This window comes from Branchiostoma lanceolatum, chromosome 3 (genome assembly GCF_035083965.1).
Source record: "Branchiostoma lanceolatum isolate klBraLanc5 chromosome 3, klBraLanc5.hap2, whole genome shotgun sequence".
Taxonomy (NCBI): Eukaryota; Metazoa; Chordata; class Leptocardii; order Amphioxiformes; family Branchiostomatidae; genus Branchiostoma; species Branchiostoma lanceolatum.
In genome coordinates, this window is record NC_089724.1 from 23,306,992 (window position 1) to 23,322,973 (window position 15,982).

Genomic DNA, 15,982 nt, shown 5'->3' on the forward strand with positions numbered 1-15,982 from the left:
TCTCTCTGTTATCATTGGACAGCGGCAAAGGGGCAATCCATTGTTACATAAGGGGTGTACACAGTGCCTGTTGTTACTGAATATAACAGTGCCTTCTTTATATCTATATTGACCATATGTGTATGCTTATGTCAGAATAAGTAGAGAACACGAGCTGAGTTTGACACACTACTACGTCAGCAGGCGCAGGTGCCAGGTTTCAGCGTTATTCTGTGGAGAAGCGTTTCACCTGCGGTGGCTTTGGTCCGCCCCTAGACAAAGTAATTCGCGGTCACGCTTTGGTAGAGAATACTTCATCAAAACGGCTTGCCGAGCATCAAGGCCCATTGGACTACTCCGTATTGACTTCAGTGCCGCAGTCGGATAATTTGAGTGAAACGCCACCAGCGCCAGCAGGAATTAACTGGCTCCCACTTTTCTAAATTGGCTTTCGACTTTTCGTGGTCGTCCCGCTTTGGGGCTGGTGAGACACGGCGTGCGCGCTGGTCTGTCCGTGTTTGGGCTTGTCTGAGGCAAAGCGTTCGGACGGGGGATCACCTCAGTCGTACGTAAACTCAGATCTTTGCCGGTGATACTGGTGTATTTGTGTACTTAAGGGCGATAACATCGGCAAATTTAGGGGCGGTTTATTTTGCAATTTGTTGACAGATTGATGGATGGCTGACAGGCAGTATAATTCACCGTTCATTGATTTGACAGACGGGGTGGAGTGATCCCGGAGGCGGTCGGGTCCCCTCACACTGCGGGCTAGTGAGTGACTAGGAGGCGCGCTTGTTTGCACTTCTCCAGGCCGGGCTAGTCTTGTGTGTGCGGAGAGAGGCTGGAGTCGCAGGACGGACGGCACATCGTGCACACACGCGCACACGGACAGCGGGATAGATACAAGCGGGACTGGCTCGCTGGCGTGGTATGTGGATTACCGAACGGTGAGGAGATATTTGCGGAAGCTCGAGTCTTTTCTGACCGTGTGTAGTTGGCGTGGCGGCCACTCAGCCGACCCGTGTTTAGTAAGAGCGAGGATCACCACTGGGACTTACGGACCAGCAGGCCTGATCGGCCGACGCGGGCGGGACGAACCCATACCCCCTATCTCACCACGATGATACTCGTGTGTACTACGAGAATGGATTTCTTGCTGTTGTTCTTGCTTGTTGTGGGACAGGCCACGCTCGGCAGAAGTTGCCCTAAGCAGTGTTCATGCCCAGGGAACAGTCTGGACTGCGGGAACAGAGGACTGAGAGCGGTGCCCAAAGGAATCCCGCGGAACACCGAGAGAATGTGAGTTAATCTCTTCTCTACCACCGGACCATGTTACTACAGATGAACACGGTCCCTTTTTAAACTAAAGGTGTACAAAAAATCCTTTAAACGCTGTGTTTGGTATCACAAGCTTTGTTTTGTCGCCGACGGCTGCATGAAACCCTCGTGTTTTCTGGATTTAGTTAAAAACGCCTCGGGGGACACAGGCCCCTTACGCCGATGTCTCTACAATAGAGATAACGTAACGTTGAAAAGAGTAAGCCGGCGGAATGAATGTGCGTTCTGCCGAGGGCTAGAACATGTTACATCGGTTGACTTAATAGGTCACCATGAAGTGAAGCGCACCAAATACGAATGTCATATAGCATGTGACAGTTAGCATGGTTTGTCATTGTAAATAATGCAGCAAACGCGCTTTGCCGTTTCTTGTGTGTGTTTTTCAGAGACTTTGAAGGGAACAACATCACCAGGATCGACAAGAACGACTTCGCTGGGCTGAGAAACCTGAGAATTCTGTAAGGGCGTTTCTCTGTATCTTATCTCCTCCTATTGTCCCTCGGTAGTCGGCAGACGACACCGTAACTGTCGGTGCGTCTCGCTAGAGAAGAGTTTTTATTGTCTCCCAAAACCTTGGTCTGGTTTGCGTCTCGTCCCTTTTCTGTGGAAATAACGTTGTCTAAGAGCAAACAATGCACTTCGTGAAAAACACTTTAGCCCGATTCTTATGCTGACGATTGTTTAATCTCGAAGGGTTCTCTTTTCTATTCTCTTTGAGGGTAGCAAATGGCGCTCTGTCCAATATTGACTTTACATGAACTTGCTACTTTGTGATCGTTTGGACCGCCCGCCTGCGTCTGTATGGGGTGAAAATGACGTGCTAATCCCGCCTATTCTTCACCGATCGCAAGTTTCTCACCTAAAATAAATCATTGTTTTTTCCCTCCACACACAGCCAACTGCTGAATAACCAGATCTCGACGATCGAAAAGGGCGCCTTTCAGGACCTGGTGTCGCTGGAGCGGCTGTAAGTACAGAGAACACCACACACACAGACGCACTCCAAATTGTACAAACAAACCCGCGAGCATTCCCCACATTTTATTTGCACTCTGCTCCGTCCGGGGGCCCTCACCAGAATAGAAGCCGCTGGAAATGTGGGGGAGGAGGGAGAGAAAAGGTAGAAGTGGCACGATCCTCTCCCAGCTTGAAGTGTGTAAGGGCTGTAGAGCCTACTAGAGGGAAGACAGGTCTCCAGATTACAGAATAAGCGTCAAGAAGTGCTTTCAACAAAATCTCTACCATAAATAATTTGAAAGTGATATTGAAGATGATTTCCAAAGCACCCTTCATGTTTCTGATTCCTGAAAAAAAATTCCAGGCCTCTTTTCCTTGAAAAAAAAAAAAAAAATCCAGGCCTAACCATTTATCATTACCACTAGGGGGGTCACCATGGAAGAGTTTACAGAAACAACTATTCATGATCCTGTACACCCCTATAAACTGAAAATGGTATTGTCCAACTAATATCAGTTGACCTCATTGCTCCTGGGCAAACCAACTTGATTCAGCGCTTTGTAAACTAACCAGCCAACCTGTTCACCATCCATCGATTAAACACACCGCAAAGTCACTTCGGGCGTTTGATCCCCAGCCATGTCCCGCGATGCCCAAGTGTTAGAAGAGCCCGGTGCTCCACTACTTGACATGCCTGGCGCCTTATTCACTGTTGGCTTACATGGTGATGTCATCGTGACATCATGGTAAAGGTGATGATGACACTTTGCACCATTCTTATCCCCCGGGGGTCTGGGTGTGGAATTTACACAGCTTTGTGTCAGACATGAATGTACCCAGGTTAAGTACATGATGTCACTGTACTTCTGGAAAAGGCAAAAATCAAATATAGGACGGAATGTCCTTGTTGAGACGAAAACAAAATTTTACCTCTTCCGTCCAAAATGTCTGAATTTCATGACATAAAATTGATGAAAATGTATTTTCATAAGCTTGGAATGACAGATTTAACCATGAAAATTAACAGCATGGGCTCCCAAACAAGGAGTGGGACGGAAAAAGACTTAAAGCTAGAGACAGCCCTGGTCTAGCCTGGGTGCCATCCGATTGCTAAGACATGGCTCCTACACCTGCTGCCCTGAGTGTAGGAGCCTCGGTAGTGATTGGATACCATCCAGACTAGCCCTGGTCAAATAAATTCTATCAACACATCATCCTAGTTCTTTTAGAAAACACTGTATACTTTTGGATCAAATTTGGTAGAAAGAAAAGAAATAGTATAGCACAATTCAAACCCCTGGTAATGAAACTTTTGTGAACTGTGTAAGAGTCACTGCACCAAGTGAAGTTCAGATGAGCTCGTAGTAACTTTTGAATTTTTCCCTTCTTTTGACAGACGGCTAAATGGAAACACTCTGAAGAGTCTTCCTGACCTCCTGTTCACCAACATGCCAAGGATCTATCGACTGTGAGTACCAACTCCATAACTCCCTCACAAGGGGTAGGGGGTGGGGGGTGGGGGCTTTTGCTGGGGGATGGGGGTTTGTATGGGCCCAGAGGTGAATTCTACACACTTGAATATTGAATATAGTTTCTCTGAGATATCATGGCATATGTAGAAGACGGCTTGTCTTTGTGAAATGGTGGCTCAATCCTATACATACAGTGTATACTACTCTATCCATGAAGTGTTACCGGGCCTTGTGGATGTTCTGAGAAGTGTGGACGAACAAGCTTTCCTACGTTAAGCACTCGTTCCTAAATGGACCTTTTAGTGGCCTGCATCACACACACACACACACACTCAGTTAAGTACGCTTTTGCAGTAGAAGAAAGTTTTGTCGTCCCCTATTCAGAGGGAGGAGGACTGTCTCATTAGCGCTTCAAGTGCAAGAAGTGCCCCTTTTAGGGCAGGGAGGAGTTAAAGGCATTAACCTTACTTAAGGATTGCCAGATGGTTTCAGGTATGCAAATCCCCCAGCATCAGGATTACCCAATCCTCTAATACTCAGGTGTATTTACCACTTCCTCTATCTTTGGCAAAACACATAGAAAGCCCAAAACAAGTTTGTTTTACTGTCTAATGACGGCAAGACTGGGTCACAGAATTATAGGCGATAACCTGGGCTCCCGTATGAGTACATTGGTACATTCCTGATGTGGGATTTGGGTGATAGCATTCTGTTTGAAGGGGTGTCAGCCCTTGGAAAAGCCATTCTGTATCAACAAAGCCTTTTCCTGGTGATGTATATTTGTATGCCATGTTTTCCATTCCACCAGCCAGTGGTACTTACGTCGGCGTCCAGTGTTGCCAAATGTTTGCTTAGCATGTCGTCAGAGCGGCCAGGTCCAGTCAAAAGGCCAGCACATTGGTGTCCTTTTCTTGGGGAGAGCCAGATTAGCTTCCAGGCGACCATAGCGAGGAAGCTAAACACTGCTTTCTGCTCACTGTGGGCATGAAAGCCACAAATATAAGGCAGGTAAAGAAGCATAGGAGCGTAATCCTGCAGCTTTGCGCCGCCGTTTCGTAAGATCCTTCAGGCATGGCACGTTTACCTTCATTCTTTCCTTTAAGAACCGAGGCTGACTGTACAGAACGGCGCCTCATCTGATCAGGACGTCAGCCGGGGCTTCAAGGGATAGCTTCCCCGTTGCCTCGGCAACAGCCCCTGGACACACAATCCTGATACTGATGCCCTTCTTGGGAAATTTGTGTCACAAAAGTGAAAGGGTATAATGCAGTCTCTATGCGCGGTGGCGGGGGATATGTGCGGTGGCTCAGCCGACATGTGTTGTTCGCTTGTGTGGCCTTTGTCCGTGTGTGAGCAACCCCGCGTGCACCTGAGCACACAAATCGCAGAGAGTACATACCCTTCACACTTTGTACATAGTTACCCAATTAATGTGCAATGCATATAAATGCACATATTTGCCAGGTCTATCTTTGCAAGGGTTCTCCACTATCGGGCTGCCGGGTGAGGGATTCCACTGCCGGGGGAATGTCATTGGGATTCATGTGGATAGTGTTGGTGTGTCAGACCCCGTGTGTTAGTCACCCCTTCTGTACCCTCTGACCAGGGGAAGGTTTCAGCACCACTCCGGACACATGGTGCATATGTTTACCTAATGATGCCTGTGTTTTCTTGGGGGGTGTGCGGTCACACATGCATGGGCCTTTTGTTTGGTCGTCCCTTTGTGGAGGTAGAATAGACAGGTGCTGCAAGGCGAGTGCTTGTTGAAAGAGGGAATTCAGCGGCCCTGTGCCAAGAAGAAATCAGCTGAAGTAGTGGAACATGTCTGGGACAACTGCTCGTCTCCTCTACAAGTGGCCTGCCGGGTCAAACCAGCAGTCAATTCGGAGTATTTAATTTAGAGGTGTCTAAACCAGATAACACAATTTAGGGTAACAAGAGTTTTCCATTAATCCAATCAATTTCAAACAGGGAGGACTCTGGGGTGTGCATACAAATGTAGCAGCTCAGGGGATTGTGATTGACATTTTGGGGGATAATAGAACACGACAGCTTTTCATTTGGTATGGGTAGTGAAGGTATTTTCTCCTGGATTGAAACTGTTGAATGTCGAGGTCATTTTACAAAGCCTAGTAGAATATACTATCATTGAGTACATAGTGCTCTTTCTGTACAGACCAACAAAGCCAAAATAACGTCGAACAAAAGTTTGAATTCCACTTTGTGCAGTTTGGGATGGCGCCACAGTCTCTTAATGGGCACAGATCAGACCAGATTAGAACTTTCAATGCCTTCAAGCATTGACGTATCCTGATGTTGGAAGCCTGCCCAGGGTAATTGATTCAGAGGGCAGACTTTCCCATTACCATCCACCATGGCTGATGCCAACATTGAACTGTGAATATGTCAGGCACCACAGAGCGATTGTTGTGTAGAGATTTAGAAGTGGCAGCAGGAACATGGAGCAACTTGCTCTCTGATGCCCTCTCTTCTCATTCCCCATACGGCCCCTCCCCGGGAGTTTTGTCCCTTCGCTGCCCTCCCATTCAGTGCCATAGAGGGGAATGAATACACGCTGACAAAAGCCAGTCTGTGGTGGGGTATTTGATTATTGAAATGTAGTCTGTGAATAAAGTGCAGGGAAAGCTCAGAATTGTCTTGCTTGGGCTCCCGCTAAATCTTTCCTGGCGTCCCTTCTGGTAATTAAGTTATTCCACTGTTGGCTGCCTGCACACTATGTGGGACAGACCCTCTGCTGAGACCTTCACTCCCCCCAACTCTGTACTGAGGAGCAGGTAGTGAGAAAGCCAGACAGTGTGGACAGATGTTTGGGACAAAGCCGTGGCCATTCTAAAGCAAGTATCCATTGCAAAAAGCTTCCTGGCAGAAACAATGGGGGGAGTGGGGCCCTATTCAGTACAGAGGAGGAATGTACCTATCTCATACCCAAGTCATTTCATCACCTAAGATCCCCCAGAAGATAGTATCTAGAACAAACTCAATATGCATGTAAAGGCTCTTGGCCACGTAACACGGTCTACCTTGTCAGGCTAAGTATCGTTTGCACCCCAGAGCCAGCCTCCTATTGTGTGGCATGTTGTTCTAAAGCAGACGTTATCGGAACATGCAAAGCTGAGAGCCGGGAAAGTGGCCGCTGCGCCATACTCTCCTCCATTGTGAGATGCTCCTTAAAGGAGAAAAACACAGTTCCTCCTCGTTCTTAATGTTACTCCTTTAGCATCCTGAGTAACATGCAGTCTCAGCAAGGAGGTTCAAAATACATCCTTAGTACAGGTCCATTGTCTCAGTAACTTACTTACCAAGCAGTCTGAATTGGGCACTTCTGAAAGAAGGACTGACCTGTTTATCGGTAATGGATCGCATGCCAATTTGAGGTCAGAGGAAATCCAGTTGGTGTCAGAGTTTTGATTCGAAATCTGCCCACTTATATATACTCACAACTATGGACGTTGTCAGGACACTTAACACATCATAGTCTTGTGTCGTAGGAATTAGTATACGTACTTCAATGAAACAGTATCACTTCATAAAGGGGACATTGCTCACTTAATAACAACTTAGCTGGTTGTTATTGTTGTTCGCTTGCTTATGACGGGACTTAATTGGATGAACAACTCCAGGGGGGCTATTTTGGAAATTGGGAAACTGTTCAAAAGGAGAAGGAAGGGATTAAAGAATCTACAAAAATGACTCATCATGTGCATTAGAAATGGACTTGTAGGAAGAAGTCATTCAAGTTTGTAGGAACAACCCTTGCAAGTCATTCCCTTAGTCCTCCCGGGTTGGGGTTTTGTTCGCGTGGAAAATTTTCGCGTTCGCGTGGAAAATTTTCGCGTGGAAAATCTGAAATGGAGAATCTATCTATAGGTTCAAAATATCAAAGTGATTTTATCATCAAATTTTTTCTCCCTTGGGAATAGACTTGAGTCCCTTGGGAATAGCACACACCACACCCTGCCCACACCCATGCAGGGAAAAAGTTTGCCAGTAATTTTGATCATTTGCTCGTTAAAATACGCTAATTAGTTGATCAGAAGGGAATTGAAGGTTTACAAGTCTAAGGTTTCACACCCAAAAAATTTCAAAGGATTTTTGCAATTTAAAAGATACAAAAAAACAAGTTGATTCCCAAGGGGCTCAAGTCTATTCCCAAGGGAGAAAAATTTTGATGATAAAATTACTTTGATATTTTGAACCTATAAATAAATTCTCCATTTCAAATTTTCCACGCGAAAATTTTCCACGCGTACGCGAACATTCTTCACGCGAAAAAAACCCGTTCCCGTCCTCCCAGTGTTCCCTCTAGCAGCTATTCCTGCATCCTATGATAGGTTAGGCAATCCTTGTATTGAACAGTTCAGGGTACAGCTTGTATTGTCTGTGAGCACTGTAGGGGAAAATTACTTTCCCCATTATCATATACTTCCTTATTGAACCCTTGGCACCATTGATTCACTCTGCGGCTTTCCTGTAATGGTGCCGTATATTCAATAAAGTCTATTTACAAGAGTTGGACGGTTTTATTTCAAGCCGATTCCTATCGACAAACTTATAATCTCCATTTTGTCTTTGTCTTTTGGATCGTTACTGTACATGTTTTCCTCAGTTCCTGGTGATAAAAAGACTAGAATAAATTGCAGTTGAGATGGGGCATTAGCACTGAAATGTCAGACTCATTAGAAGGGGCAATAAAACACACTAGGGACTTCATGGCTTAATACTTAGGTGTTTATGTAAGTTATGGCCATGGAGTAGTGAATGTTAAATTTGTGCCCCATAACTGCGGTTGCCAAAATTGATGCAATGTTAGCACCTCTGCAGAACTATGCCAGCTTTACACTTCAAAAAGTCTGGAACATTTGAAGGATTCCATCCGAACGAGGAAGCCTATAATTACCAGACTGGCAGTCCCCAGGAATGCAGGAAAAGGAAATTATTTATCCGTTCATCTTTGCATGCGGAATCTAATTTGCTGCAGCCGCAATCCTGATAATTAGTCCCGGCTCCGGATCACTTAGTCCTCCTCCATCACAGCCGAGGTGTTTAACATTCTATAGGAGACTTAGGGGCAAAATCTATATTCTCCAAGCAGAGGTTTTGGTGGGGGAGAATTGGAGGATCCAAAGTCTGTATTGTATCGGTCAGGTGGCATCTATTGCAAGGTTAACTTAAAGTATGGTATAGTGGCCAGATTTGTCGTTTTAGCTGTATTATGCCACGGGCATTCAAAATGAAATCAAGTTGACCAGTACAGGAGGGCCTGCATGGGGGGTCCCGACAACACTCTACGCTAAATTCGGAGAGCCGGCTACGTAATACGCTAAATTCAGAAAGCCTCCTTATGCTCTACGCTAAATTCAGAAAGCCCACCCTATGCTCTACGCTAAATTATAGAGTGGTCGGCAACGCCCTACGTAAAATTAAAACGGCTGATTACGCTCTATGTAAAAGGGGCATGCAGGCCCTCGTACAGGGCTAGGGTTCTGTGTTTCTGAATAACATTTTCTGTGTTACCAGTGGAGCAAAAATGGCAGCAGCTGATCGATGGATTGCATTTTTACAAAGTCACTGACCTGACTCCAAAGGGGCATGTGTGTATACATTTAAAGAAGTGCATGGCATACATGATAAATATAAAGACATTTCCCCTCCCACCTTCTTATTGTAAACAAGACACCAGGTGTTGCCTGGGAAAAGCCACTTGCTATCTTTATTCATGAGACACAGGAGACAAGTTTCCATGCCCATTACAATGTCATTAGCAGGTGGCATCAAATTGATATAGAATTTTCATAACCGGAGCTTATTACATATCTCAGCGCACATATAGTCCTCATCAATTATCGACTTGCCGCAGTCTGGATGGCTGATGGGTCTGACATGGTGAACTGACTCTGAGGCATAGTAGGGTACTACTGAGGGGCATGCGCTTCCTTATTTAACTGTTGCTGCAGTTGAAGTACAAGGATACATAAAAAGTGCTCTAGATGATTAACTGCAAAATATCAAAGAAAACACACACACACACACACACACACACACATGCGTGCCCATGCGCACACACACATACGCACACACACATAATATATAAATAATATCATAATATCATAATATCATAAATAGATGCAAGACAATTTATTCTTCAAAGAGTTAGCCAAGATTAGATTAGGAGATTAGGACATCTGAGTCCATTGAGATATGAAAGACGAGAACATTTGTGTGAATCATAATGAAGTCATCATACAATATGAGGCGAAAAGGCCATCTCTGTTGTCTCCTGTTCTTTTGTCCAGGGATGATAAACGACTTGTCTGTGGTTATGAGGGGTGAACGATGAAAATGCTCATTTACAAGTCTGACACGAATATTGCGGAATCATAATGTACTCAGTCACATTTGGTCAGACACAGGGGAATTGTCTCAGTGGAATGGTCGCCATGGAAACTGAATGACAAATAGGGGAGAGAGATAAAACCTAACTGTATGGACAAAAAAGGCAAAAGTTCACTATTGTGACTCTCTGCTTTGATCCACTCAGGGGACCAGACTTCTCTTTTAAAGGCTTGTTTATCTCTGAATAACAATGAAAGCTACTGGATGGAACTCTTTGGTTTTACAGGTTTAATTGTGGTACGCTTATTAGTAAGCATCTTGATTTGATAGGCAAGGAACATTGGAAGCTGCAATTTTAGCAATGGGCAAAACTTGCTAAGACTAACACTGAAAGTTTGAATGCTTTTCCAATAAAGACTTTAATGACTACTTCCAGTAGCAGGCTTTGCAGATGGCACTTGCTGTTCCTTTCTTGCCGATCACGTACCCGAGCTCTGTGATCGCCACCTGGGTTTGATGGCAGCCATTCTCCCTACATAGCTGGCAAGTGCGGCGAGTTGAAAGGGCAATTAAAAACCACTTCATACCGATTGACATGGACGTGCGAAGTGCCGAAGTCCCTGTACCTTGTGGCGTGCACGTGCCACCGGGACAGTCACGTAGCGTGGACACTGAGACAACAACGTGTGAACGGTCACCACGTCTCTGTGTTTGAAAAAGACACGGGCGGACGCTTACATGGACCAACAAGTGTGATGGGTTCTTTAATCTGCTACTGTATCTGTATAGCTGAAATAACTGCCCTTCGGTATAACACACCTGCTCCTGTATCTGTATAGTCAGAATAACTGCCCTTTGGCACAACACACCAGCTTCACTTAAGACCCAGACAAGGAACCTCTGGTTCATCCATCCAAAGGACCATATGCCCCCCCCCCCCCCCCCCCCCACTAACACACCAGTAGGAATCAGGGGTCGAACCTCTGACCTTGAGGTCCATGAATACCATAGCAACCAGAAAACGGTACTAAATCAACAAAAAAAACAGAAACAGCAACATGAAAGCAGAGCCTGCTACATGTATGTTGTCTATCCATGTGATGAGGATATTAGAATACTGGGAGAACAGAAAGATTTGTGTTGTGAGCAGCATCTTGTGTCTGACCTGGAAAGCAGGTCGGACAAGGTGGGTGGCATCCCACCACAGTTCACCAGCAGGCTGAGGAAACTCCTGTACAAGGGGCTTTGTGATTACACACTGATGTGGCATTGTACTTACATGTGCGGACTCCTGAGCGTGACATAGATTAGTCATGGCAGATGCACCACACTTCTACCCAGCCTTTTTGAAACTCCACCATGATGAAAAACCATGTCTCATTCATTCGTTCTACACATAGAATCCTGTAAATGGATCTGCTCCTGGAGCATTCAGGGAGGGAGGGTACAAATTTCACGGAACATCAGGGTCAGGTGACCACATCTGCCCTGAAACTGTTTCTATTTCTGCCTTATTACAACCCCTCCCCCTCCATTCAGAGCACAAACAAAACTGTAAGAGAAATCCAAGGAATCTAGAAGCACCTGGTTATATATGCAGGTTGTTCTGTGTTCTTCTGATGAAAAGATTTTTAGAACATAGGGTAATGATGACAGTAGGGTAATGGACAGGGCCCATTTTACCAATCATACCAGCTGACTGCCTGCAACAGCCGCACAGTATTTAGATATCTTAAATATCACACTTAATGCATTACTTGTTTGGACTTGTTGTGGCATTGTTGATTTGAAACTTTATCATCATAACGTCCTGCTGTGCAGTACTGCAGGCGAAAATCAGACTTTTGAGATTTCCTTGTTTACATCAGTAGTTAATCCTGCATCCCCAAGTACAAGACAATCACTGTTCACTCCACAAACAAAGACACGACAGGTATACCTGGGGACAGGTGAGCATCAGATTACAATCTCCTTAGTGCATCACAACTTGAAGAGGATTAATTCAGGCTCAGTAAGCAGAAAATCTTCTTATCCGTGAGGATTAGAGGTGTGGGGGATCAGCAGCATCTAAAGTAGTGTTAGAGATATTGCCAGGTCTATGTGGGTGTAGTTCAAAATTATGAAAGAAGAATGACATCAGATCATGCCAGGCTAGAATCCAAATACTTGAGCTGCTTGCCTTGTCTGTGTACAATTAGGCATGTCTCCCTCCACTAGTTTAGCTTCAAGCCAGTAGTAGAGATGAGGTGTAGTGTGACTTGAGCCCTGCTAGCTAACAGACCAGGTGCCTTTGAGTAAATAGAATTGCTGAAAGGTAGACACAGGTGTGATACATTAAGTACACTGTAAAGCTCTCTAATCAGGCTAAATGGTTGCTTGCTGTACACCTAGCAGAAAGAACATGCCCTTTTATTGAACAGATACGCAAGCTGATCAAGCTATGCAGTTGTGCAATAAAAAAAAGGTTGATTCTACATTAAATATCAATTTTTCATAAAAAGAACTGAAACAAATGACCAAATGTCTCTCAAGCTGCATGGAAGGAATTGTTTACCTTGATTTCAAGGAGCGTTTAATGTTTTGCTATTAGTTCAACAAAGTATACCACAAAGTTTTATGGTTTGGGCAGCTGTTGGCATTCTGTGTTGTGTTTTAGTGCTAAGGTACATTCTACTTCAACTTGGTCTTGAGACAGGCCAGCACCTTTGGTAACAGCTAAATCATGACCATCACATAACACACAAAGAGCTACCATTATGCATGAGGAACTGACCTGTTCAAAGATTTACTGATCTTTTTGACATTGTGCAATGGCAGGATATTGGTAGACTCTAAATTTATAAGTTTTATGGTGAAACGACAGTACAGGGAACCTATTGTGCTGGCAGCAGTAGCTGCACATTGAGCACGTTTCAGACTTTAGACCTCCTCACAGTGATTTGTGTTGTTATGTGACCTTTTTTATAGGGTGGATTGTAGACAAGTGCAATAACTGGCAACAACAGTCCCTACATGATTATGCCAAAGGTTAGTGTCGTGCAGACATTAGCCACTCCAATAAGAAAACAGACAGCTCTGATTTTAATAATCATCAAACCGCATGATTATCCCAGAGGACCGATCATGGGCGACTAAACTGGCCCCTTCCTTGCCTCCACAGTTTTAGTAACTGAAATGGAATTTACCTGAGAAGCCTTTGAAGTTGACGAAAAATTCTGTGCATGGATAGTTGTGCTGCGACCCAAACACAAATGATACCTGATAGGACACAAATAGGATGTTTAGTAAACAACATCCAACGACTTTTCGTCCGTCAGAGCAGAGACATTATGACAGGGTTGGCGAACAACGAGCTTTGATCGTCATGAGCGTTCATTCATCCTACCGCTCATTAGGATTATAACTGGTAATCAAAGCACTGATGTGGTTCCTTGCCTTGGGAGTTAATTAGTGGTTTTAAATGTTAAGGCTGACGAGGACATTCCAGGGGAAGCAGTAAAATCTGTAAAGGAACCTGTAATGAACATCTTGCTTTGGTAAATCAAAATATAACTGAAGGTGAAGTAGTGATAGTATGGAGTTCAGAAATGTGTGAGGGGGTGGCATTGATGACAGGACACATATAGGCCAAGGATAACCTCCAATGCATTCTGCAGATGTGAAGACAAGAGTCACCTGCAATGCTGAAACTCTTGAAACTCCCACTTGTCAGAGAAATCAAGTATTCAAATCAAGATAACGAATGATGATTAGGTCTCTCCTAAGTGCACAATAGTCTTGACATTGGAAAGCTTGTGAGTTAGAGCTTTGCAGTTTGATAATAGGTTGTGGATCTATTTCACCCCATGACCATGTATCATGTTTGTCACTGCAACCATGTCAAATCTCTTATCCCTCGATTTCTCTTCCCTTAATTTCTTCCAATCTACAGTAGACACAAACCTGTACTATGACAGAGTTTGTTATACATATGGCTCAGGAACTGTCTACTCTACTCAAGGCCCTGTTCATAGTGCAGGACACATAAACCAGACTGACAGGAGCAGCTGTGTTGTCCCTAATATCATGTGTCAGCTCGGAGCCCCTGCTACTGGTCTCACATGTACAACCCCTGCTATCTGCCCACCCGTTTTACCACTGAAAGGTCCACCCATCCTTCTGTACAGGATCACTCTCAGGCCAGGGGAGATGATGTATAATAAAGGCATGTAAAGCATGTGGGTTTATCAGAAGCTTTGATGGGACATACCTTACAGCTAAAATTACTCACCTGTCATTTGGCCACACCCGAGGACATGATGACTATAATCACTGTAATGGGGCAATAAGGAATTAATTATGTTCATTAGCTCAAAAGGCAGAGCTTTACAGAAGTTGTGAATGATTGCAGACTGGGGGTTGTTGCCTTGGAGAAAGTTGGATGTGATGGAAGGCTCACAAGAAGTCGGCGTGTGAAACAATGTGTTATCACGACCCTACCAAGGCACCACAGCACACGCACAATAGAAGGGAATTACAGGATTGTCGAGCTGGCGACAGTATCTTGTTTCTGTAAGATCACCCTGTATTGAGACAAAGTCCATAATGGCTGGCTATGAGAACAGAGTCTTTGGCCACAGGAACATACAAAAGGTGAATATCAGTAATAACAGAAACGTGACGATGCCACAAAGCTGAGGATAAAATGTAAGTGATGGTACTATATGATGTCCATTCAGGAGTCAAATTCAACATGTTAACATCAGTAGCCCAAAAAAGCCAATTTGTCTGGGAATTTGAGACTTCAAAAATGAATCATAACCCATGTGCTTTGGTCTAACGTCTGAGATTTCAAAACTCAAGCCCTCATTGTGTACATCTACTATAATGACAAGCCTGTATGTGTACCAACGTCACAATATAGGCAACAGCTTATCTGATACAAACAAAAGATGATAAACTCACAAAGAAATTTAAGGAAACAATTCTTGTATCTCTTCTGTTACACTGTATTCCTGAAATTCAGTAAGCTATACATGTCTTTTATGTTCTCTCCATATATCTCATGGAATGGTGCAAAAGTAAATCTCGCATGCTTGTCTTTCTCATTGCTGGGATCTCCAAACAGGGTCAGCTATTTTAGGTATCAGGAAAAGTCTAAATGCGCTTCTTGAGAAAAACAGAGGCCCAGACGAGCCGTGATACTGCTTGTGAATCATGAAGCATGACATATGTGAAGAGTTCGGAAGTGGCTAATTCTACAGTAGTATAACACAAGGGAGGAGACATAATAAACATTTTGAAGTGCCAGTTGTCCTAACATTTTGTGTGGCAGGTATGTTGCTCAGGAGGAGTAGACGGCCGTCAGTTGTAGGGGAGAGTGTGCCCTGCTACAAAACTAACTGGTAGTAATTTTAACTCCATAAAAAATGGAGGTATTGTATTGCTTTTGGTGTGTCTGTCTGTATGTCTCTGGATGGATTATGGTGATATTTGGTATGTGGGTAGGTGTTGGGAAGACGAAGGTCAGTGTCTATTTTGGGCCCCCTGGTGTGTAACCTTGGTACTTCGACAGAACCTCAGGTTTTAAAATATCTATTATGCTAGACATGCTATGGTCTTGATATTATGGTGGCAGATATCTTGTGATGTAAGAAAGAAGTGGTGTAGATTTGGGCTCCCTAGCAGCTTGCTCTGGAACTCCAGGGGTGTGTTTGTTACTCATGTTGGTACTGTATAACAAAATGATCATTAAAATCCAAACACACTGTCAGCAAGAATTAGTTACATTAGACAAGTGGAGACTGTTTTCATCATCAATACGACAAAAATACTTTAACCTCATTCCTGAGGAGGCTTCAGGAAGTGAGGAGGAGAGAGGCATGTTTTACCAGACCAGGTTG

The 15,982-nt window shown here is 44.3% G+C and overlaps 1 protein-coding gene across 7 annotated transcripts in view; it reads left to right on the forward strand.

Annotated features, from left to right (window-relative positions):
* Positions 1-277: 277 nt before the first annotated feature.
* LOC136431111 (slit homolog 2 protein-like) overlaps positions 278-15,982 on the forward strand; it is a 90,868-nt gene continuing 75,163 nt past the window's right edge. For 5 of the 7 annotated variants that reach the window (XM_066422346.1, XM_066422349.1, XM_066422348.1 and 2 more), the window contains exons 1-4: positions 279-1,278; positions 1,704-1,775; positions 2,213-2,284; positions 3,671-3,742. In XM_066422346.1, coding sequence (XP_066278443.1) covers positions 1,100-1,278; positions 1,704-1,775; positions 2,213-2,284; positions 3,671-3,742 — 395 coding nt within the window. In that variant the 5' untranslated portion in view covers positions 279-1,099. Of the gene's footprint in view, positions 1,279-1,703; positions 1,776-2,212; positions 2,285-3,670; positions 3,743-15,982 lie in introns of all 7 variants that reach the window. The other 2 variants (XM_066422344.1, XM_066422350.1) reach the window with 2 other exon arrangements.